We start from the raw sequence: 24,221 nt of genomic DNA on the forward strand, positions 1-24,221 counted from the left end.
TGATGATGTGCTGAAGGCTCCTCACCCTGTTCTTCAGCACTGATGATGATGATGATGATGATGATGATGTGCTGAAGGCTCCTCACCCTGTTCTTCAGCACTGATGATGATGATGATGATGATGATGATGTGCTGAAGGCTCCTCACCCTGTTCTTCAGCACTGATGATGATGATGATGATGATGATGATGTGCTGAAGGCTCCTCACCCTGTTCTTCAGCACTGATGATGATGATGATGATGATGATGATGTGCTGAAGGCTCCTCACCCTGTTCTTCAGCACTGATGATGATGATGATGATGATGTGCTGAAGGCTCCTCACCCTGTTCTTCAGCACTGATGATGATGATGATGATGTGCTGAAGGCTCCTCACCCTGTTCTTCAGCACTGATGATGATGATGATGATGATGATGCTGAAGGCTCCTCACCTGTTCTTCAGCATGATGATGATGATGATGATGATGATGTGATGAAGGCTCCTCCCCTGTTCTTTCAGCACTGATGATGATGATGATGATGGGCTGAAGGCTCCTCACCCTGTTCTTCAGCACTGATGATGATGATGATGATGATGATGATGTGCTGAAGGCTCCTCACCCTGTTCTTCAGCACTGATGATGATGATGATGATGTGCTGAAGGCTCCTCACCCTGTTCTTCAGCACTGATGATAATGAGGATGATGATGTGCTGAAGGCTCCTCACCCTGTTCTTCAGCACTGATGATGATGATGATGATGTGCTGAAGGCTCCTCACCCTGTTCTTCAGCACTGATGATGATGATGATGATGATGATGGCTGAAGGCTCCTCACCCTGTTTCAGCACTGATGATGATGATGATGATGTGCTGAAGGCTCCTCACCCTGTTCTTCAGCACTGATGATGATGATGATGATGAGGATGATGTGCTGAAGGCTCCTCACCCTGTTCTTCAGCACTGATGATGATGATGATGATGATGATGTGCTGAAGGCTCCTCACCCTGTTCTTCAGCACTGATGATGATGATGATGATGATGATGATGATGATGATGTGCTGAAGGCTCCTCACCCTGTTCTTCAGCACTGATGATGATGATGATGATGTGCTGAAGGCTCCTCACCCTGTTCTTCAGCACTGATGATGATGATGATGATGTGCTGAAGGCTCCTCAACCTGTTCTTCAGCACTGATGATGATGATGATGATGTGCTGAAGACTCCTCACCCTGTTCTTCAGCACTGATGATGATGATGATGATGATGTGCTGAAGGCTCCTCAACCTGTTCTTCAGCACTGATGATGATGATGATGATGTGCTGAAGGCTCCACACCCTGTTCTTCAGCACTGATGATGATGATGATGATGATGTGCTGAAGGCTCCTCACCCTGTTCTTCAGCACTGATGATGATGATGATGATGTGCTGAAGGCTCCTCACCCTGTTCTTCAGCACTGATGATGATGATGATGATGATGTGCTGAAGGCTCCTCACCCTGTTCTTCAGCACTGATGATGATGATGATGATGATGATGGGCTGAAGGCTCCTCACCCTGTTCTTCAGCACTGATGATGATGATGATGATGTGCTGAAGGCTCCTCACCCTGTTCTTCAGCACTGATGATGATGATGATGATGAGGATGATGTGCTGAAGGCTCCTCACCCTGTTCTTCAGCACTGATGATGATGATGATGATGATGATGTGCTGAAGGCTCCTCACCCTGTTCTTCAGCACTGATGATGATGATGATGATGATGATGATGATGATGATGTGCTGAAGGCTCCTCACCCTGTTCTTCAGCACTGATGATGATGATGATGATGTGCTGAAGGCTCCTCACCCTGTTCTTCAGCACTGATGATGATGATGATGATGTGCTGAAGGCTCCTCAACCTGTTCTTCAGCACTGATGATGATGATGATGATGTGCTGAAGACTCCTCACCCTGTTCTTCAGCACTGATGATGATGATGATGATGATGTGCTGAAGGCTCCTCAACCTGTTCTTCAGCACTGATGATGATGATGATGATGTGCTGAAGGCTCCACACCCTGTTCTTCAGCACTGATGATGATGATGATGATGATGTGCTGAAGGCTCCTCACCCTGTTCTTCAGCACTGATGATGATGATGATGATGTGCTGAAGGCTCCTCACCCTGTTCTTCAGCACTGATGATGATGATGATGATGATGTGCTGAAGGCTCCTTACCCTGTTCTTCAGCACTGATGATGATGATGATGATGTGCTGAAGGCTCCTCACCCTGTTCTTCAGCACTGATGATGATGATGATGATGATGTGCTGAAGGCTCCTCACCCTGTTCTTCAGCACTGATGTTTTATTCCACCTCATGTCTTAAGCAGAGATGCTGCTGCACTGTACACTCCACTGCCATTACATATTACTAGTAGTCGAGATGAGTGTGCGGTGCTGAGCAGATGCTGGCAGAATAAGGCTCAGTGTGTAGTGTTGATCACCTGTTAGTGTACTGTGAGTGTAGTGAGCATCAGCAGGGCTCCTTCAGCGTGTTAGTGAGCAGAACAGCTTCGACACTGTGTGCTGAGGCTGGGTGAGTTTCGCTTAACACTAATGAGCAGAGCTGAACACTGTCAACATTTAGAGCAGTCCTCAGAGGAGCGCCAGTACTGATTCTGCTAAATCATTGAGAATATCAGGACTCATTCAGCTGGTCCACTAATGCGCATACAGTGCCTGATCTGCCGACTATCGCTGTGTGTGTGTGTGTCAGGCTGAGCTGCAGTGCAGGAAGGTATCTGACACCAGCGCTCTGTAGAGTATATACTGCCGTACACGCTGTAGTAGCCATCAGATCAGTGTGCACTGCGCAGTAGGGAGTGAGCGTGTCCGCGGTTTGGAACACGCCCCTCCTCCTCTGCCGGTGGGCGGAGCTTGAGTCTCAGTTGACTTCAGTAAGTTTGAGCCGCAGACCCGCAGCTGCCGCGTCTGGTGAGTTTACCGCTTTATTTACTCAGTTTGACTCAATCTACCGGTGTACCGGCGTTTACCGTCACCGCAGAGCTCCAGCAGCGCACGGTAACGGCTGAAGATGGCGGTGCGGTAACAGGCCTGATCCAGATTAAACCCGTTTAACGCTGCTGACAGACATAAACACACACACACCTGAACGAGTGTAAGACACACAGGTGTGTGCGACAGGACAGCTGTGTGTGTATGTGTAATGTGTGTTACTGACAGCTGTGTGTGTGTGTGTGTCAGCACTGACAGTTTATAAGTCGTTTGGTTGCGCTGTGCTAATGTGTTAGCCTGTTAGCATGAGTTAGCGGATAAACGGCGGAATAAAGCGGTTTTCAGGCTGATTTAAGCCCAGAGTCGACTCAGATGAACACCGAACCGAACACACACACTCCTCTACACCCATTAGTGTGTGTGTGTTTGAGTCATTAATGAGCTGCGCCGGTGCAGGCCGCAGACAAACACTGATACACAGATCAGCAGGAGCTCAGTCTGAACACACACACACCTCAGCTGAACTATTACTGTTCTCACACACACACTCACTCACTCACTCACTCACTCACTCACACTCTCTGCTCAATCAGTGTGTGTGTGTAACAGCAGATCACTCCTGCAGACACAAACTGAACAACAACAAACTGAGAGAGTGAGTGTGTGTGTGTGTTGGCAGTGTTTCTGCCATCAGCCTTCAGGTCAGAGGTCACCCAGCCGGCCACTGCTGAGGGTCAACGCGGAAACTACACAAACTACAGCCTGTGTTCATCTGCATTAGTGTGTGTGTGTGTGTGTGCGCGCACGTCGTGTAGTGACGATGATGTGTGTATGTTGTGTAATAATGATGTTGATGTGTGTGTGTTGCAGTGAATCATGGCTCGCAGTGACGGCTGAGGATCAGTGGCGTCTTTCACACACACACTTCTGACGTGAGTCCAGCAGCTCCTCTGTGTGTGTGTGTGTGTCCTGAAGCGGGTGAGTTTAGCCAGATCAGGTCAGTGTGTTTGAGGAATGTTGAAGGCGCTCCTGTTACCGTGGCAACACTGAGACCAATCTCCCGAACTGAACTGAACCGAACCGGCTAAACTGACCCAGCTCTGTGGAACCGGCTGCTCTTACTGCGCCCCCTACAGGAGAGGAGTGACACACACACACACACACACACACACACACACACACTGCAGTTCTTCAGTGCTGAGTGTCACATGATGTGGGGCTGATCTGCTTGTGTGTGTGTGTTTGAGAGAGCAGTGGAGTGTGTTCTTCCAGGTCCTGTAGTGGATGGAGTGTGTCGTGTGTGTGTGGTCATGGCCACCGGCTGCTCCAGGAGCGACTGCAGCATTAGCACAGAGCTGCACGCCGTTGGTAAGCCTGCGCACACAGGAACAGGAAGTGACATTGCTTCTCCAGATGCTGAGTGTGTGTGTGTGTGTGTGTGTGTGTCAGTTTCATGTGCCAAACTCAAGAGGAAGAAGAACTGGTTCGGGACGGCCGTCTATGTGGAAGTGACGTCAGACGGAGAGAGCCGGAAAACCGCCAAATCCCACTGTGTGTCCAGCCCTAAGTGGGAGGAGCGGCTGACGCTGTGAGTGACACGCACACGCACACACACACACACACACACACACTCTCTCTCCTCAGTTAGTTTTTTGTGAACCCTACAGCGGTGTGTGTGTGTGTGTGTGTGTGTGTTTCCCCTCTGCTGTTCTGCTGTGTTATACACCTGTTGGTGTTCACCTGTGTGTGTGTGTTGTTATGACCCTCTTCTTTGAGCTCAGACAGCAAAAGGATCTAAATGCAACTTATTTATTATACACAACACTAACAGAACAACAAATCACAGAACAAACAAATGTCTGGAGAGAAATAAAGACTAACCCTGAATACACACATAAATAATGCCAAACGAGTCGTTACAGAAATGGAGAGATGGTCTCGAGGACGGCCAAGTAGCCACAGCGTCCTCCAGGAGCCAGCACACACACTCCACCCGCTATATGAGCACCACCCGCTCCTGGAGCACCACCCGCTCACACTCCATCATGCTCTGGTTTGGGCCTGCTGTTGTGTTGAGCGCTGTGTGCTGCTGTATCTGCAGGGCAGGAGTGTTACTGTAAGTGTGCTGCAGAGCTGCGTAAGAACTGAACACACACTCTCAGGCCGCGTTATCAGGTTTTAGTTTTAAAGCGCATAAGTTCTGCTACGCTTACGCCATCCGTCCACACTACACCGGAGTATCCAGCGCCGAAAACGGAGCGTTTCGTAAACACTGGAGAGGCCGTTTTCATTCTGAAGCGCTGCTGCTGTGTGTGTCAGTGTGGACGGGGGAAACAGACACACCTGAACACGGAGGCGGAGCTGCACACATTCTCCTCTCTGATTGGGGCTTTTCCTCAATATTCAGTAGCCTACACACAGTTCAGTCCCGCATCCTCTCCTTCAGTTCAGACTTTACAAGTTTAATATGGAAAACAGACTCCTGAGGACACGTCGAGTAAAGAGAGAGCAGTGTCCTGTATAAGCTCATTCACATCACCCTGCAGGTGGCGCTGTTTCACTCTCTTCACAATAAAACATGATATGAGGAACGGCTATTCTCATCTTGATATTAGCAACTCGACAGAGACAGCAGAAACGTGGAGGCGTGGTGTAGCTGCACATATATATGAGCCTCATCTTCATGCATAATGGAGCCGATAACATCACTGCCTCCTTTCATTATCAGTGAATATATGAAATAACACCACCCTGTCTCTTTCTGAATATCAGTTTAATAATCAATAATGGACATTATTAAAGTGTAACGTACAGTAAAATTATACACTATAGGGCAGTGTTTCCCAACCCTGTTCCTGGAGGCACACCAACAGTACACTTTTTCATTCTCTCCCTAATCAAACACACCTGAATCACCTCATCATAACATCAGAAGAGACTCCAACACCTGAAGTTAATGGGGCAGAAAAGGGAGACATCCAAAATATGTACTGTTGGTGTGCCTCCAGGAACAGGGTTGGGAAACACTGCTATAGGGCATAAAGGCGAGCGGTCAGTCTAATGTGCAGAATCAGTGTCTGCAGTTATATTAATGAATATATTAACCTAACTTATCTTTACGCTCGGTCAGAACACGCTACCTGAGAACAAGATCCAACAGAGCGGGGAATATGCAGTGAGAGAGAGACAACCAGATGAATTAAAGATCACGTTTAACAAATATAGTGAGAATAGATCCAGCGGGAGATCCTGGATGAACAGTCCGACACGCACAGCTCTCATCGCTGTGCAGGCCAGAGTGTGTGTGTGTGTGTGTGTGTGTGTGTGTGGTCACGTGATGTGTGTTTTCAGCAGTGTAGTGTGGACAGAGAGCTGTTCAGAAACGCTGGCTGAAACACTAGTGTGGAGCAGATCGTTTTCATTCTAAACATATTGGTGTAAACGGAGCGCGAGTCAGTGCTGTATCGAGCACACACACCTCACACTGCTCATCACATGACGGGTTGAGTCACGGATCAGACCATTTGTGTTGGATCAGCCATGAAGGGGAGTTGAACGTCATTAGCTCTCCATATATTACTGCAAGACACGTTTGGTTTAAGACGGTCTGGTTTTCAGTGAATGGTTTGGTAGACGGTCTGGTTTTCAGTGAATGATCCAGCTATTCACTCAGAATCGTCGTGTTTCAGTACATCATATCATCATATCAGGTTTTAGTAACTGCGTGGCGCCGCCTGCTGGTGAAATCATGTAATGGCTGCCTACAAATTCATTCAAGTTAATAAGGCATCAGACGGAGAGGGACTGACTTTAATCTTCACCACGGCTAGTGTTTATGCTCACTTCACCCTCCTGTGTGTGTGTGTGTGTGTGTGTGTACACAGGAATATAGCTCCACACGCACCGCTGGAGTTCCGGGTCTGGAGTCATCACGCTCTCAAGGCAGACACACTGCTGGGTCGAGCCGCACTGGACCTGATTGGGACACTCCGCAAACATGACGGCAAATGTACGGATGTTCAGACTCACTGAGAACAGTGAAGCTAGCGTGGAGGAGGAGGAGCAGGAGGAGGAGCTCACTGATATTAATATTAGCATAAACATTTATGCTTCATTAGCCTTTAATGCTGTGATGTATTTGGGTAACGGTCTTGATGTGTGTGAGTGTGCATAGATATATACACCAGATATCGCATACGAACCCTGAGCATGCGTCAGTAGTGCTGCCATATTGGTACAGGGCTCCCGGGACAAATGTCATTCAGCCGCACTAGTCAAGACAGTGTGAAGATGCTGGACGTTAGCGCTGTGTACGGGTGTAGTAATGAGAAAACAATGAAAACAAAGGCAGAACACGTCATATGTCAGATTTAATTTTATACGTTTTTAACAGTTACGAACTTTTGGTCTCAACAGGTAACGTTATTGATGATGATACAGTCTCTTACGGCACTGACCATACGGCACAGCAGCAAACAATGTACAGAGAGTCACTCACAAAGGAGTCGCTCCCTCCGTTAGCATTAGAAGTGAAAGCAGGGGGGGGGGGGGGGGGGGGGTGTTTCAGGACACAGATTAGACCAAATTTAACAGGGAGGGAGGAAGAATACATCTACATACACATACACACACACACACACACACACACACACACACACACACTTTTTGTCAGGAATGCCCATACGCTCACTGATCCATGTAGAGCAGTGATGTACAATTATAATTTTCCTGATTTAAATAACATATTTGAATAATGACCCTTGGGAAACTCCCAGTCATAGATATATGTGTACGTGTGTATATCTCTGGCTCTGGATGGCCACAGTCCTCCACTGCACCTTGCTCCCACATTGATTTCAAAGGAGCGCTACCCTGTACTAACATGGCGGCTCTATTGACGCATTGCTTCTAATAGACATCAACAGCGTAGGCGACATCTAATGTAAATGTCTATGGAGAGTGTGGTTCAGGCTGTGTTGCTGTGGTTATTATGGTCTGTGCTGTGAGCGGGTGTCGTCATGACGATGCTGTGATGTTGTTTCAGTGGAGAATGTGCGGGAGGTGCTGCCTCTGACTGCGGACGGGAAGCACGGCGTCGTGTCCACCGGAGAACTCACAGTGTTCCTGGATGGGCTCTCGCTGGACCCGCAGCTCCTGCACAGCGCTAACACACCCACCGCCAGCAGTAAGAACACACACCTGAGCTCACCTGACACACACCTGTAGCTCTCCTCACCTGTGTGTGCGTGTGTGTGTGTGTGTGTGTGTGTGTGTGTGTCTGCAGAAGTCCACCAGAATGGAGACGCTCTTCATGAGAACACAGACGACAGCTCTGCACGGCCTCAGCACAGGTGAGACTCTCAGGTGTTTGTTCTGCGCTGCTCCTCCTGATCTGCATAATAGCTGAAACTGATTGGCTGATCTGCTGTGGTGTGCAGGTCTGTGAATGGCTCAGACGGAGCTGAGAATGAAGCTCCGCCCACCTCCTCTGCCAGCAGTGAGTGCAGACCCTCCCCCCTCCTCAATGGAGACAGAGACTCCTCCCCTTCACACCAGAGCCCCAGCCCTAAGGCCACACCCTCAGCACAGGCCCTGCCCTCAGGACAGGCCACGCCCCCAGAACAGGCCTCCAGCAGTGCAGCCAGTGAGTCTCCAGTGTTCACTACAGAGAGTGCACTGATCATCACAGAGCTGCTGGAGAATCAGTGTGTGTCTGTGTGTGTCTGTGTGTGTGTGTGTGTGTGTGTGTGTGTGTGTGTGTGTGTGTGTGTGTGTGTGTGTGTGTGCAGTGAACGGCGAGGCCAGTGAGTCTGCGTGTGCGGGTGAGAGTGCCGCGGCTGATGCTCCCTGCAGCTCCTCTTCCTCTCCTGCAGGTGGAGCCGCCGCTGCACACACACTCTCTGCAGCGGACACACACACACCTGCTGCCCCCAGCACACCTGCACCTGACGGAGGAAAACCAGCACAGCAGCAGCCCACAGGCGGAGCGGAGCCACTGCCACCCGGGTCAGACACACACACACACACACACACAGACTTAATTACTTTAACACACTCACACACAGGCACACCTGGGTCAGACACACACTGAAACAGACCCCCCCCCTTGAGTGCTGTGCTGTGTTCTGAATGTGTGTGTGTGTGTGTGTGTTCTCAGCTGGGAGCAGAGGAAGGATCCTCATGGCAGGACGTATTACGTGGATCACAACACAAGAACGACAACCTGGGAGAGACCGCAGCCGCTGCCACTGGGGTGAGGCTAGCTAACAGCTAATGGCTAACTGACCCATCACACACCTGCAGCATCAGGAGATGCAGAACAACACAATAACACACACACACGGTCACTCCTGTAGGACTGGGATTGTGTTGTGGGTAACTGTGTGTGTGTGTGTGTGTATGTGTGTGCAGCTGGGAGCGCCGGGTGGATAACCGCGGCCGCATCTATTACGTGGACCACAACACGCGCACCACCACCTGGCAGCGGCCCACCATGGAGTCCGTGCGCAACTTCGAGCAGTGGCAGTCTCAGCGCAGCCAGCTGCAGGGGGCCATGCACCAGTTCAACCAGAGATACCTGTACTCGGTGCGCACGCGTCTCTCTCTCTGTGTGTGTGTGTGTGTGTGTGTGTGTGTGTGTCACGCTCACGGCTGCGCTGCTCACCTGTTGTGTGTGTGTGTGTGTTTGTTTGTGCAGGCCTCCATGATGTCCGCTGAGAATGACCCTCTGGGGCCGCTGCCGCCCGGCTGGGGTGAGTTCGTTTCCACTGATGCACGCACACACACACACACACACACACACACACACACACACACACACTGCTGTTCACCTCTAACCCTGAGTGTGTGTGTATGTGTGTGTTCTCAGAGCGCCGCGTGGACACCAATGACCGCGTCTACTTCGTCAATCATAACACGAAGACCACGCAGTGGGAAGATCCGCGCACACAGGGGTGAGTGCAGTGCAGCGGGGGGAGGGGGGTGTACATGTGTGTCCGTGTGTGTGCTTATGTGTGTGTGCTCCACAGGCTCCAGAACGAGGACCCGCTCCCCGAGGGCTGGGAGATCCGCTACACCCGCGAGGGCGTCCGCTACTTCGTGGACCACAACACCCGCACCACCACCTTCAGCGACCCGCGCACCGGCAAATCCGCTGTGTGAGTGTGTGTGAACGCGCCACGCACGACACTGCAGTGAACATTGTTCAAAACATCTGCTAATGCAGGCTCAGGCCCTGTGTACACTGATGTGTGTTAGCTGTGAGCTCTGCTGTGGTTCCGCTCATACTACCCCACAGTGTTCCAGCGCTGTACCTACAGTACACTTATGTAGTGCTGTCCTTTCTAAATCTGAAGCCCTCACACTCTTCACACTCTGATTCTAGGGGAAGGGGACGGGGTACACAAACGGAATTGGGATTGGGCCTAGGAGCTCAGAGTTGAGTCCCGGGTCCTCTCCTTCAGTTCAGATATGGAGAACACACTCCAGAGGACACGGCGGGTAAACCCAGTGTAGTGTATAAGCTGATCCACATCATCCCCCTGCAGGCTCCGCCGCTTCACCATCACCAATAATGAACACCTGAGATGAGGAACGGCCTATTCTCATTCTGAGATCCACTGACAGACAGCAGAGATGTGGAGGCGTCGTGGAGCTGCAGATCTGTCTGAGCCTCATCTTCACCTTCACTGTGTGCATATCACTAACAGAACACGGGCCAGAACATCAGCGCCTCCTTTCATTATCAGTGAAGAATTTGAAGCACACAGCCTGCAGGCCAGAGTGTGTGTGTGTTCAGCGCTGTAGTGTGAGGAGAGCTGTTCAGAAGCACCAGTGTGGACGCGGATCACTCTCATACTCAAACACACACCAGTGTAAACTGGGCCTGAGAGACCTTCAGAAACACTGATGAACACTACAGAAACAGCTGATCACAACACTGCTGGAGTGTTATTATGTGTTCCTCTAATGTGTGTGTGTGTGTGTGTGTGCGTGTGTGTGTGTGTGTGTGTGCAGCACTAAAGGTCCACAAATTGCGTACGAGCGGAGCTTCAGATGGAAACTGGCTCACTTCCGTTATCTGTGTCAGGTAACTCTTGCTCAACACTTCAGCCAGTGAGTGTGTGTGTGTGTGTGTGTGTGTGTTTTCCTAACATGTCCTCTGTGTCTCCGCAGTCCAACGCTCTGGCCAGCCATGTAAAGATCACGGTGTCCCGACAGACTCTGTTTGAGGACTCCTTCCAGCAGGTTAGCAGAGCTTGAGTCGTGTGTGTGTGTGCATCCATGTGTGTGTGTGTGTGTGCGCGTGCGTCAGTGTGCGTGCGTGTGTACAAGTCTAAATGATATCTCAAAATATCAAGCACAGAAACATCAGAGAGCCACTAGACTGTTCAGAGCTGACCCCAGACCTGTGAAAGGATCCACAATCGAAAAACACACACACACACACACATATATATATATACACACTTACACACACGCACTCTCTCAAAGTACAATCTGTTTCTTACCCAAGGCTGAAAGGCTGAATGTCTATCAAAACTGGTTAAAAACCGGTATAGTCTACAGTGTGTGCTTGTGTGTGTGTGTGTGTGTGTGTGTGTGTGTGTGTGTGTGTGTGTGTGGAGTTTCTGATTGTCTGCTTTGTCTGCAGATCATGAACTTTAAGCCATATGACCTGCGGAGGCGTCTGTATGTGATCTTCAGAGGAGAGGAGGGACTGGACTACGGAGGCCTTGCACGGTAACACACACACACGCACACAGACACACACACACACACACACACACACAGTTTCACTGCAGTTTAAGTGAAGAGTAAAACATTATAAGATGTTTAGGGTTAAATCAGATTTATTTATCCTGAAAAAATGGCAAAGTACAGCTTTTAGAACATGTGCGCGTGTGTGTGTGTGTGTGTGTGTGTGTGTGTGTGTGTGTGTGCGCGCGCACTTGTGTACGAGATGTTCCTGGTATCAGCACTTTACTCCACTACTTATTTAACCTATTGATTTACTTTCTACTCCTCACATCTTTAATTCGGGCTCATTACTTTGGTGGCGTGATCTCAATGTGATCTTATTGGTAATGTGATCTTATTGGTAGTGTGATCTTATTGGTAACGTGATCTTATTGGTAATGTGATCTTATTGGTGGCGTGATCTTATTGGTAACGTGATCTTATTGGTGGCGTGATCTTATTGGTAGCGTGATCTTATTGGTTATGTGATCTTATTGGTAACGTGATGTTATTGGTAGCGTGATCTTATTGGTAACGTGATCTTATTGGTGGCGTGATCTTATTGGTTATGTGATCTTATTGGTAACGTGATATTGGTGGCGTGATCTTATTGGTAACGTGATCTTATTGGTGGCATGATCTTATTGTTAACGTGATCTTATTGGTGGCGTGATCTTATTGGTAATGTGATCTTATTGGTGGCGTGATCTTATTGGTAGCGTGATCTTATTGGTAGCGTGATCTTATTGGTAATGTGATCTTATTGGTAACGTGATCTTATTGGTGGCGTGATCTTATTGGTGGCGTGATCTTATTGGTAGCGTGATCTTATTGGTAATGTGATCTTATTGGTAACGTGATCTTATTGGTAATGTGATCTTATTGGTGGCATGATCTTATTGTTAACGTGATCTTATTGGTGGCGTGATCTTATTGGTAATGTGATCTTATTGGTAACGTGATGTTATTGGTGGCGTGATCTTATTGGTAACGTGATCTTATTGGTGGCCTGATCTTATTGGTAACGTGATATTGGTGGCGTGATCTTATTGGTAACGTGATCTTATTGGTGGCATGATCTTATTGGTAACGTGATCTTATTGGTGGCGTGATCTTATTGGTAACGTGATCTTATTGGTAATGTGATCTTATTGGTAGTGTGATCTTATTGGTGGCATGATCTTATTGGTAACGTGATCTTATTGGTGGCGTGATCTTATTGGTAACGTGATCTTATTGGTAACGTGATCTTATTGGTGGCATGATCTTATTGTTAACGTGATCTTATTGGTGGCGTGATCTTATTGGTAATGTGATCTTATTGGTAACGTGATCTTATTGGTGGCGTGATCTTATTGGTAGCGTGATCTTATTGGTAATGTGATCTTATTGGTAGCGTGATCTTATTGGTAATGTGATCTTATTGGTGGCGTGATCTTATTGGTAATGTGATCTTATTGGTAGTGTGATCTTATTGGTATTGTGATCTTATTGGTAGCGTGATCTTATTGGTAGCGTGATCTTATTGGTAGTGTGATCTTATTGGTTGCGTGATCTTATTGGTAGCGTGATCTTATTTTTAGCGTGATCTTATTGGTAGCGTGATCTTATTGGTAGCGTGATCTTATTGGTAGCGTGATCTTATTGGTAGCGTGATCTTATTGGTAGCGTGATCTTATTGGTAATGTGATCTTATTGGTAGCGTGATCTTATTGGTAGCGTGATCTTATTGGTAGTGTGATCTTATTGGTAATGTGATCTTATTGGTAATGTGATCTTATTGGTGGCGTGATCTTATTGGTGGCGTGATCTTATTGGTAATGTGATCTTATTGGTAGTGTGATCTTATTGGTAATGTGATCTTATTGGTAGCGTGATCTTATTGGTAGTGTGATCTTATTGGTAATGTGATCTTATTGGTAGCGTGATCTTATTAGTAGCGTGATCTTATTGGTAGTGTGATCTTATTGGTAATGTGATCTTATTGGTAGCGTGATCTTATTGGTAGCGTGATCTTATTGGTAGCGTGATCTTATTGGTAATGTGATCATATTGGTAGTGTGATCTTATTGGTAATGTGATCTTATTGGTAATGTGATCTTATTGGTAGTGTGATCTTATTGGTAATGTGATCTTATTGGTAATGTGATCTTATTGGTAGTGTGATCTTATTGGTAGCGTGATCTTATTGGTAATGTGATCTTATTGGTAATGTGATCTTATTGGTAGCGTGATCTTATTGGTAGCGTGATCTTATTGGTAGCGTGATCTTATTGGTAGCGTGATCTTATTGGTAGCGTGATCTTATTGGTAGCGTGATCTTATTGGTAGTGTGATCTTATTGGTAGTGTGATCTTATTGGTAGTGTGATCTTATTGGTAATGTGATCTTATTGGTAGCGTGATCTTGTTGGTAGCGTGATCTTATTGGTAGCGTGATCTTATTGGTAGCGTGATCTTATTGGTAGCGTGATCTTATTGGTAGTGTGATCTTATTGGTAATGTGATCTTATTGGTATCGTGATCTTATTGGTAGCGTGATCTTATTGGTAGCGTGATCTTATTGGTAGCGTGATCTTATTGGTAATGTGATCTTATTGGTAATGTGATCTTATTGGTAGTGTGATCTTATTGGTAATGTGATCTTATTGGTAGTGTGATCTTATTGGTAGCGTGATCTTATCATCAGGTTTAGTCAGCATCTGTAAAGTGAAGACTAAAGCAGGTCAACACATATCTGCCTGTTATGAGCTTTATTTGCTTTGTTTCCGAGTTCAGATTCCCTGTACAGAATTTTTGCTGTTTTATAGTTTTAACATGTATATTAAATACATTGTGGCCTTCATTTACATGTGTTTGAGAGATTGTTAGGGCTCAGGCGTGGTTCAGTTGGCCGACCATGGCCCAGTTAAAAGAGGTGTGCCAGAGCGCGGTTCACTTGGGCTCAGTGAAGTGCAAGGCACGCCTGAACCCGAAACTGAAGATGACAGCTTCATATGTTTATTAATCATTCTTACTGTTCAATGAAGGCAAACTGTCGTAGATTATTAGACACACACCCCTCACTGCACCACAGCTGCACCTTCAGCAAACCCCTCACTGCACCACAGCTGCACCTTCAGCAAACCCCTCACTGCACCACAGCTGCACCTTCAGCAAACCCCTCACTGCACCACAGCTGCACCTTCAGCAAACCCTTCACTGCACCACAGCTGCACCTTCAGCAAACCTCATAATTCCTGCAGCACCAGGACTTTATGATGGTTTGAGCGTCAAAAGTGGGGGATCTGTTGGGTGAAATATTTGACTCTGTCACTGCATATCAAACCACTAAAACAATATAAAGCAATCTCCACTGTGCTGAGCGAGAGGGCTCACTGAACAGCACATCATCTGACGTAAACGTGCCCAGGCCCGAATGCCATGTGAGTGCGGGCCGTCGGGGGAGACAGGAGGGGGACAAGCGTGCTTCGGCATGGTTCAAGGCAACTGTACATAGTGTGAGTGCACTCTTAGATAAATGTTTTAGAACATCAAAAGTATTAATACGGGGTGATTTATGAATAACAATGTAATGCAAAGGATCAGGAATTTATCATGTGAAAAAAGATGATGCTAACCTGAACAGCATTAATGACTGTATCTGTTAAATAAAATATACACAAATCATGTCATCCCCTCCAAAAAAAAAAACAAAAAAACACTCTCTCTCTTGTGAAAAATATATGTATGTATACCTAAAATAATTGTCTGAGTAGAAAGAAAACCGCCTTTATTATTTAAAATGCATTTAGAAACAATTCAGTTCCCCCTCCCCTTCCTCACAGTGGTATGGCCTCTCGCACTCACTCTCACACAAGCACACACACACGCACACACACACTCACTCACACACACACACACACACACACACACACACACACACACACACACACACACACACACACACACAGAAGTCAGGTGTGTGGCTCAGTTAATGTTGAACTCCAGTAAGTAGGGTATTTTAATCACCTTAAATAAAGCGACTCTCTTCAGTGTAGTTAATGCAGACTCTTTCATGAATTAGCTGCAGCAGAAATGCTGATTACCGATGTAATGGTCCATGAATCTGCTGTATTAACCATTCAAATCCCTTATCTAGTTAACTTTAGCATGTTTACAATAGCGTGTTGCATAGTGCACAGCAGCTAATACGTTAAAGCCGTTTCCCATGCATCGTTTCATTTGTGGCGACTTGGCATAATGTTAACTTAACATTAACGGCCACAGTTAGCATATTATTTAGCTGTGTATTTGCTAAATGAGCACTGTGCTATGTCCAAACTAACCCCACTGTATTTTTTGTATAATCAGTTTCTGTTCTGTTCTGAAGTGACTTAATTAATTTGAACCCTTTTTTAATTCCTTGTTTCTGTAGTTGTGATTATTTTTATGGTAGTTTTGCGTTCTTTATGTTAAGCACTTTAAATCACCATTGTGTATAAAATGTGCTGCAGTATAAATAAACTCGCCTTGCAGTGTCATGCATTAGATAAAACCACAGAGAAAAGGAAAATGGACATAAGATCATTTTTCAGTGCACCCAAACGCCAAATACTAAAAAGTTCACATATTAAGGCGATTTAAGAATGAGTGCTTATGAAAACACTACTGTCACAGTATCAATCACAGGCAAAGGAGAAAGAAATGACTGAGGGACAGGCAGAGCAGGGTCAGTCAGGTGTACAGTGTCAGGTAAGGGTGTTGTGCTTTATTGACGGGATAATGACAATTATTTTGGGGTGAACAATGTTTTAATGTTGTGGCTGTTCAGTAGATGAACCTTACAGGCTCACCAGTTTACAATATGATCTGTCAATTTAACAAGTGTAATGTAAACAAGTTAGTTATTATGAGTATGGGAAACATCTTCTCCTGCATTTATTCTGCTTCAGGAGTCAGTCTGTTGACTGTAAACAACACAAACAATGCAGTAAACAGTTTTAAAGAAACATTAGCTTTGTCATTGAACCTGAGAAAAACTCCATAATGCCAACCATAATGCTGAAGTCTCCATGCTATAATAATAATAATAATAATAATAATAATAATAATGATAATAATAATGATAATGATAATGATAATGATAATGATAGGACCATTTTAACTGTGGGCACATATCTTTATAATTCGACTGTATTATTTGTGTCCCCTTCAAAAAATTTCTCATAAGAAATGTGATATTTATTGTCCCCCCGTACTGTTAAATCAGATTTATACCCATGTGCATGCCGATAAAATATGTGCCGTTCATGCGCTGAAACTGGAGTAATTTGACTATTTGACCATTGCTGGGGATTTTAATATTCACATTGATAATCCAGAAATCAATGCTGTAACAGAACTGATGACTGTTTTCAACACTTTTGATCTGACTCAGCATGTTCAAGGACCCACACACAACCGTGGACACACTCTTGATCTACTTATAACTAAGGGTTTACACATTTCATCAACTGTTGTTAAGGATGTTGCACTATCTGATCATTTCTGTATTTTCTTTGACATATTGATCACTCCAGCTATTAAAGACAGATCTGTCTCTGTCAGGAAGAGATGCATAAATGAGAACACTAATGAGCAGTTTATGAAGGCCATATCGCTAGCACCAAGTATATCTGCAGACTCTGTTGATTCTCTTCTTGATTTGTTTAACTCTAAAGTTAAGAATGTCATAGATGACATTGCTCCTGTTAAAGCCAAGAAGATAACTAGCAGACAAAAGGGATCTTGGACAAGGTCACCAAGAGTACAAATGATGAAAAGACAGTGCAGAAAAGCTGAGCGTATGTGGAGAAAGACCAAACTAGAGTCCATTATAATATCTATAAAGACAGTCTTCGTGCTTTTAATATGGAACTAAGCACTGCTAAGCAGACTTTCTTTTCAAGCCTAATAAACAGCAACGTAAACAATGCTCAAACTCTTTGCAACGATAGAGAAACTCACAACCCCCCCCCCAGTCGGATTCCTAGTGAGCTACTCTCTGAAAGCAAATGTAATGAGTTTGCTCATTTCTTTACTGACAAGATCAATAATATCAGAAAGGCAATCAGCTCATCCAATCAGCCAAGTTGTGTCGAAGTCAGACTAGCTCAACCACAACTTAAGAAATCAGACATTATGTCTGATTTCATGGCAATTAATGGCAAAATCTTAGAAGAGATCGTGCAAATTATGAAAACATCAACCTGCAGTCTCGACACGCTCCCTACATCATTCTTTAAAACGGTGTTTACCTGTTTAGAAATGGATCTTCTAAAAGTGGTAAATGCTTCACTTCTCTCAGGGATTTTTCCTAACTCACTTAAAACTGCAGTTGTTAAACCCCTCTTGAAGAAGAGCAACCTGGATAACACCATATTGAGCAATTACAGGCCCATCTCAAATCTCCCTTTCATTGGCAAAATCATTGAACAAGTTGTTTTTAACCAGGTTAACAAGTTCTTAAACTTTAAGGGGTGTTTAGACAATTATCAATCTGGTTTCAGACCACATCACAGTACAGAGAGCGCCCTTATAAAGATAATCAATGATATCCGCCTAAATACAGATTCAGGCAAACTAACAGTGCTGGTACTGCTCGATCTCAGTGCCGCATTTGACACTGTCGATCACAGCATACTTCTGGATAGGCTGGAAAACTGGGTTGGGCTGTCTGGGACGGTCCTCAAATGGTTCAGATCTTACCTTGAAGGGAGAGGTTACTATGTCAGTATAGGTGACCATAGGTCGATGTGGACACCCATGACCTGTGGAGTCCCACAAGGCTCGATTCTGGCACCTCTCCTGTTCAACCTTTATATGCTCCCTCTGAGCCAAATAATGAGAAAGAACCAAATCTCCTACCACAGCTATGCTGATGACACTCAGATCTACCTAGCCTTACTGCCTAATGACTACAGCCCCATTGACACCCTCTGCCAATGCATTGATGAAATTAACAATTGGATGTGCCAAAACTTTCTTCAGTTAAACAAAGAGAAAACTGAAGTGATTGCGTTTGGGAACAGAGATGAGGTTCTCAAGGTGAATGCGTACCTTGGCTCTAAGGGTCAAACAACAAAAAATAAGGTCAAGAATCTTGGTGTGACTCTGGATCTGAGTTTTAATAGTCATATCAAAGCAGTTAGTAAATCAGCATACTATCATCTCAAAAACATTGCAGGAATCAGATGCTTTGTTTCCAGTGAAGACTTAGAGAAACTTGTTCATGCTTTTATCAGCAGCAGGGTGGATTACTGTAACGGCCTCCTCACTGGCCTTCCCAAAAACACAGTCAGACAGTTACAGCTCATCCAGAACGCTGCGGCCAGAATTCTGACCAGAACCAGGAAATCAGAGCACATCACACCTGTCCTCAGGTCTCTACACTGGCTCCCAGTTACATTCAGAATAGATTTTAAAGTATTATTACTGGTCTATAAATCACTAAACGGCCTAGGAGCTCAATACATTACAGATATGCTCACTGAATACAAACCTAACAGATCACTCAGATCTTTAGGATCAAATAAACTAGAAATTCTAGAAAAGAGTTCAGTCAAAGCAGGGTGAATTGGCTTTCAGCCACTAACAGCGCCCCCTGCTGCTGGAATCAGCTTCCAGAAATAATCAGATGTGCTCCAACATTAGGCACATTCACATCAAGACTGAACACAGATCTGTTTAGCTGTGCCTTTACTGAATGAGCACTGTGCTACAGCCCACAGAGCGCACTATTATGTTTTTCTCTTCTTTTTCATTCCTTTATAACACATTTTATCTGTTTTTATGCTTATTTATTTGATTTTTACCATTTCTATTATTTGTTTTTATTTCTCTTATACTTGTTTCTTTTATTCCTGTTTATGTAAAGCACTTTGAATTGCCACTGTGTATGAAATGTGCTATAGAAATAAACTTGCCTTGCCTTGCCTAAAGGCATTTCTGTTACTTGTGACTCGAGGTGTCGACACGCACACCTGAACTGAAGCTTATATGATGATGATCTTATTTTGACTAGGCATGGCTATGAAGGAGGGATAGAGTCAGGGAGGTAAGACTTAACATTAGTTCTCGGCCTTGACTCGGGTCTGAGATGAACAGATAATTCTATAAAACACATTTTTATATTCTATAGAGTTGCCATAATTATTATTCCTGCAAATTATTCCTTAAGTGAGCACATCACTCCAGTTTTGTCTTTACGCTGTTGTCCAGTTACATTTAGGATTGTTTCTGTTATTTAGAAGAATCACTGAATAATATTAATAATCATTTTATTTATAATAAATTTACATATTAGGCAGCACGGTGGGGCAGTGGGTAGCACAATTGCCTTACAGCAAGAAGGTCGCTGGTTCGAGCCCCGGCTTGGTCAGCTGGCATTTCTGTGTGGAGTTTGAATGCTCTCCCCGTGTTGGCGTGGGTTTCCTCTGGTTTGCCCCACAAGTCCACACAAGGTGAATTGGGTATGCTAAGTTGTCCGTAGTGTATGAGTGTGTATGGATGTTTCCCAGTGATGGGTTGCAGCTGGAAGGGCATCCACTGCGTAAAACATATGCTGGAATAGTTGGCGGTTCATTCCGCTGTGGAGACCCCTGATGACTAATCCGAAAAGAAAATGAATGAATAAATGAAATATAGATATTCTTAATAATCCCAATTCCGATTTTGTCCATTCTTTAAGTGTTTTGGGTTAATTTTGGGTTAAAACAACATTTTTTCATGTATTTTTATATACATCGTGTGTGTGTGTGTGTGTGTGTGTGTGTGTGTGTGTGTGTGTGTGCGTGTGTGCGTGTATGTGTGCGTGCATGCAGGGAGTGGTTCTTTCTCCTCTCCCACGAGGTGTTGAACCCCATGTACTGCCTCTTCGAGTACGCCGGCAAGAGCAACTACTGCCTGCAGATCAACCCAGCGTCCACCATCAACCCAGACCACCTGTCCTACTTCTGCTTCATCGGCCGCTTCATCGCCATGGTAACGGCCCCGCCCTCACTGACACGCCTGTGCTCTGCAGAGCGCCGCTCACCTGTGTTTGTGTGTGTGTGTGTGTGTGTGTGTGTTTCAGGCGCTCTTCCACGGTAAGTTCATCGACACCGGCTTCTCTCTGCCGTTCTACAAGCGAATGCTGAGCAAGAAGCTGATCCTGAAGGACCTGGAGTCCATCGACCCAGAGTTCTACAACTCCCTGATCTGGATACGGTCAGACACACACACACACACACACACACACACAACTCCCCCACACGCGCTCCCTTATATATAAATGTGTGTGTGTGTGTGTGTGTGTTCAGAGATAATAACATCGAGGAGTGTGGGCTGGAGATGTTCTTCTCGGTGGACATGGAGATTCTGGGGAAGATCAGTTCACACGACCTGAAGGAGGACGGAGCCAACGTGCAGGTGACGGAGGAGAACAAGGAGGAGTACATCGGGTACGAGAGCGAGAGAGAGTGTGTGAGAGTGTGTTCAGTGATCTGTGTGTGCTCTCTGACCTGTGTGTGTGTGTGTGTGTGTGTGTGCAGGCTGATGGCGGAGTGGCGTTTCTCTCGTGGTGTGGAGTCTCAGACTAAAGCGTTTCTGGACGGCTTTAATGAGGTGGTGCCGCTGCAGTGGCTGCAGTACTTTGATGAAAAGGAGCTGGAGGTGTGTGTGTGTGTGTGTGTGTGTGTGTGTGTGTGTGTGTGTGTGTGTGTGTGTAAAGTGGAGTGGCTCTCGCTGACGTGTGTGTGTGTGTGTGCAGGTGATGCTTTGCGGGATGCAGGAGGTGGATCTGCAGGACTGGCAGAGGAACACTGTGTATCGCCACTACACACGCAACAGCAAGCAGATCATCTGGTTCTGGCAGGTGAGAAACACTGGAGTGTGTATTCCCTCAGTGTGTGTGTGTGTGTGTGTGTGTGCTGAAGCAGAGACTGTGAGCCAGTGTAGTTTACTACAGTAAAGCATCCTGTGACTGATGAAAACACTGAAGCATCACAAACATCGGATAAACTTCCTCTGAGCTCACACACACGCACACACACACACACACACACACACACCCACACACACACACACACACCTGCGCAGTCTGATTGGGCTCATCTGCAGTCGTGGCACTGTCCACACCTGTAAATGACAGGTGGGCATCCTAATACAGCTGCCATACATGTTAAGATGCTCAGACAGTGTTGACATTAACATCCCTCTGGGTTCATACATGTTACCCAGTCAGATTTAACTCCGCCTCCAGTGTTTCCAAAACATATAAAGAAAACACACACACACACACAGTGAGAACACACAGCACAGAATAAGAGTGTTGGTGTAACGCCTTAATTAACCCCAGAGAAGGCGTCCATCATCAGATCATTCACACCGGGCCTCTCCCATCACCGGATCATTCTCATCATCAGTGTGAAACTCACTGGTCCATTCAGTCGGGATCAGTCCGTTGGCACTCCTGGATGGACTCTAGGTCTTGAATTGTAACGGCACCCTTGTGGCGGACGTGCAGCAGCTTTAATCATGAGGGAAACACAAAGCAGCAGTCTCCATCCTGCACAGGACTCCTCACCTGTAAACACTGGCTCCATCGGGCTCGCGCTGCTCTCGCCTCCGCCCACACTCGTCAACGATACCAAACCGTCCAATCACAGAGCTTGTGCTACGCGGCGTTGTGACATGTAGTTAGATTTTCTGAGTGGTGCACATCAGTGTCGCCGACGGCCACTCGAGGGCTCTGCGTCACCGTGTAGGCTGCGCCAGAGCATGTGTGTGCGCTTGATACTGAAGTATAAATCAGCCTGTGCTGTCATGTCCAGCCAACTCACAGATGACCCAGTGGGTTATAATGTTCAGGCGCCACCTGTGACCCATCCTGCGTGGAGAACAACAGCGCCGGGCTCTGTTGGAGAACACATTACTGGACTAGAGAAAGCAGAAACACACACACGCACGCACACACACACACACACACCTTCAATACTCATCATTCATCCAGCAGTTATGTTTACATTGGATCAAGCTGGAGACACATACTGTGATCCACACTAAAGTGTGTGTGTGTGTGTGTGTGTGTGTGTGTGTGTGTGTGTGTGTGTGTGTGTGTGTGTGTGTGCGCGCGCAGCTGGTGAAGGAGGTGGACAATGAGGTGCGTCTGCGTTTAATGCAGTTTGTGACGGGCACCTGCAGACTCCCTCTGGGCGGCTTCGCAGAGCTCATGGGTGAGTCTCACACACACACACACTTCACCTCTCACATGTCATCATACACACGATTCTTCTCTTACACACACACACAAACACACTGCGCTCCTCTGATGTTCCTCCTCCTGCAGGCAGTAACGGGCCGCAGAAGTTCTGCATAGAGAAGGTGGGCAAGGACACCTGGCTGCCCCGCAGTCACACCTGGTGAGTTTCAGCACAGGTGGTGTGTGTGAGTGTGGTTAACACTGTGAGTGTGCTAGAGATGAACAGTGTGTGTGTGTGTATGTGTGTGTGTGATTAACAGTGTGAGGGTGTGTGAGATGAACAGTGTGTGTGTCACTCTGACGTGTGTGTGTGTGTGTGTGAGATTAACAGTGTGTGTGTCTCTCTTACGATGTGTGTGCGTGTGTGTGTGTGTATGTGTGTGTGCGCGCAGCTTTAACCGTCTGGATCTGCCGCCGTATAAGAGCTTCGAGCAGCTGAAGGAGAAGCTGCTGTTCGCCATCGAGGAGACGGAGGGCTTCGGGCAGGAGTGACCCCTGACCCCGGCGCATCGGCCAAGTACAACACAAGCGTGACCCTGGCACAGGTGATCAGCGATGTACATAAGCTACTGTCATTTTAAACCAAATGTTTCTCTGGGCGAGCTGCGGGCGAGCGCTCCGTCACGGACTCCTCATGAATATGCAAGCGTCTCCACTTCTCTGATCCCTCCTCTGGCTCCGCCTCCAGCTGCTTCCTTCATCCGCCGGTTTTTAAGATGAGTCATAGAGCAGTTACAGTAGAGTCAGCGACGGCTCTAGTTTTATAGAGCTGCTGACGAGTATAGAGTCTGCTGTCGGACACACTTCTGCTAGACAAGCGCTTGCATGGCTGCCTGCAGAGCCAGAACACACACACACACACACACACACATCTGCAGAGACAGAATACACACACACACACACATCTGCAGAGACAGAATACACACACACACACACACACAGACACATCTGCAGAGACAGAATACACACACACACACACACACACACATCTGCAGAGACAGAATACACACACACACACAGTTCTATGTCCCACATATCTCTGCAGTGTTGCCGTGGTGACCCAGTCGTCCTGTAGGGGCGCTGCAGTGTTGCCGTGGTGACCCCGCGGGGGCGCTGCTCCTGCACTTCATCATTTCTGTGGCCTTTGACCGTCAGCAGTGGGAAACTGTGTCCATCATCATCATCATCATCATCTTCATCTTTCATATTAAAACATGTTTAAATCATCTGAGCGTCTGT

The 24,221-nt window shown here is 46.4% G+C and overlaps 1 protein-coding gene across 1 annotated transcript; it reads left to right on the forward strand.

Annotated features, from left to right (window-relative positions):
• Positions 1-2,882: 2,882 nt before the first annotated feature.
• LOC130230288 (NEDD4-like E3 ubiquitin-protein ligase WWP1) lies at positions 2,883-24,208 on the forward strand. Its single transcript, XM_056459244.1, has 25 exons — positions 2,883-2,963; positions 3,855-3,916; positions 4,239-4,352; positions 4,434-4,572; positions 6,869-6,993; positions 8,029-8,169; positions 8,269-8,335; positions 8,423-8,628; positions 8,774-8,990; positions 9,142-9,237; positions 9,396-9,570; positions 9,682-9,736; positions 9,853-9,937; positions 10,013-10,141; positions 11,001-11,073; positions 11,160-11,231; positions 11,638-11,726; positions 20,566-20,725; positions 20,817-20,950; positions 21,043-21,183; positions 21,274-21,394; positions 21,492-21,596; positions 22,860-22,956; positions 23,070-23,142; positions 23,375-24,208. Exons 3-25 carry the CDS (start codon positions 4,295-4,297, stop codon positions 23,472-23,474), a joined length of 2,658 nt encoding a protein of 885 aa, XP_056315219.1. The 5' UTR covers positions 2,883-2,963; positions 3,855-3,916; positions 4,239-4,294; the 3' UTR covers positions 23,475-24,208.
• The last annotated feature ends 13 nt before the right edge of the window (positions 24,209-24,221 follow it).

This window comes from Danio aesculapii, chromosome 6 (assembly GCF_903798145.1).
Source record: "Danio aesculapii chromosome 6, fDanAes4.1, whole genome shotgun sequence".
Taxonomy (NCBI): Eukaryota; Metazoa; Chordata; class Actinopteri; order Cypriniformes; family Danionidae; genus Danio; species Danio aesculapii.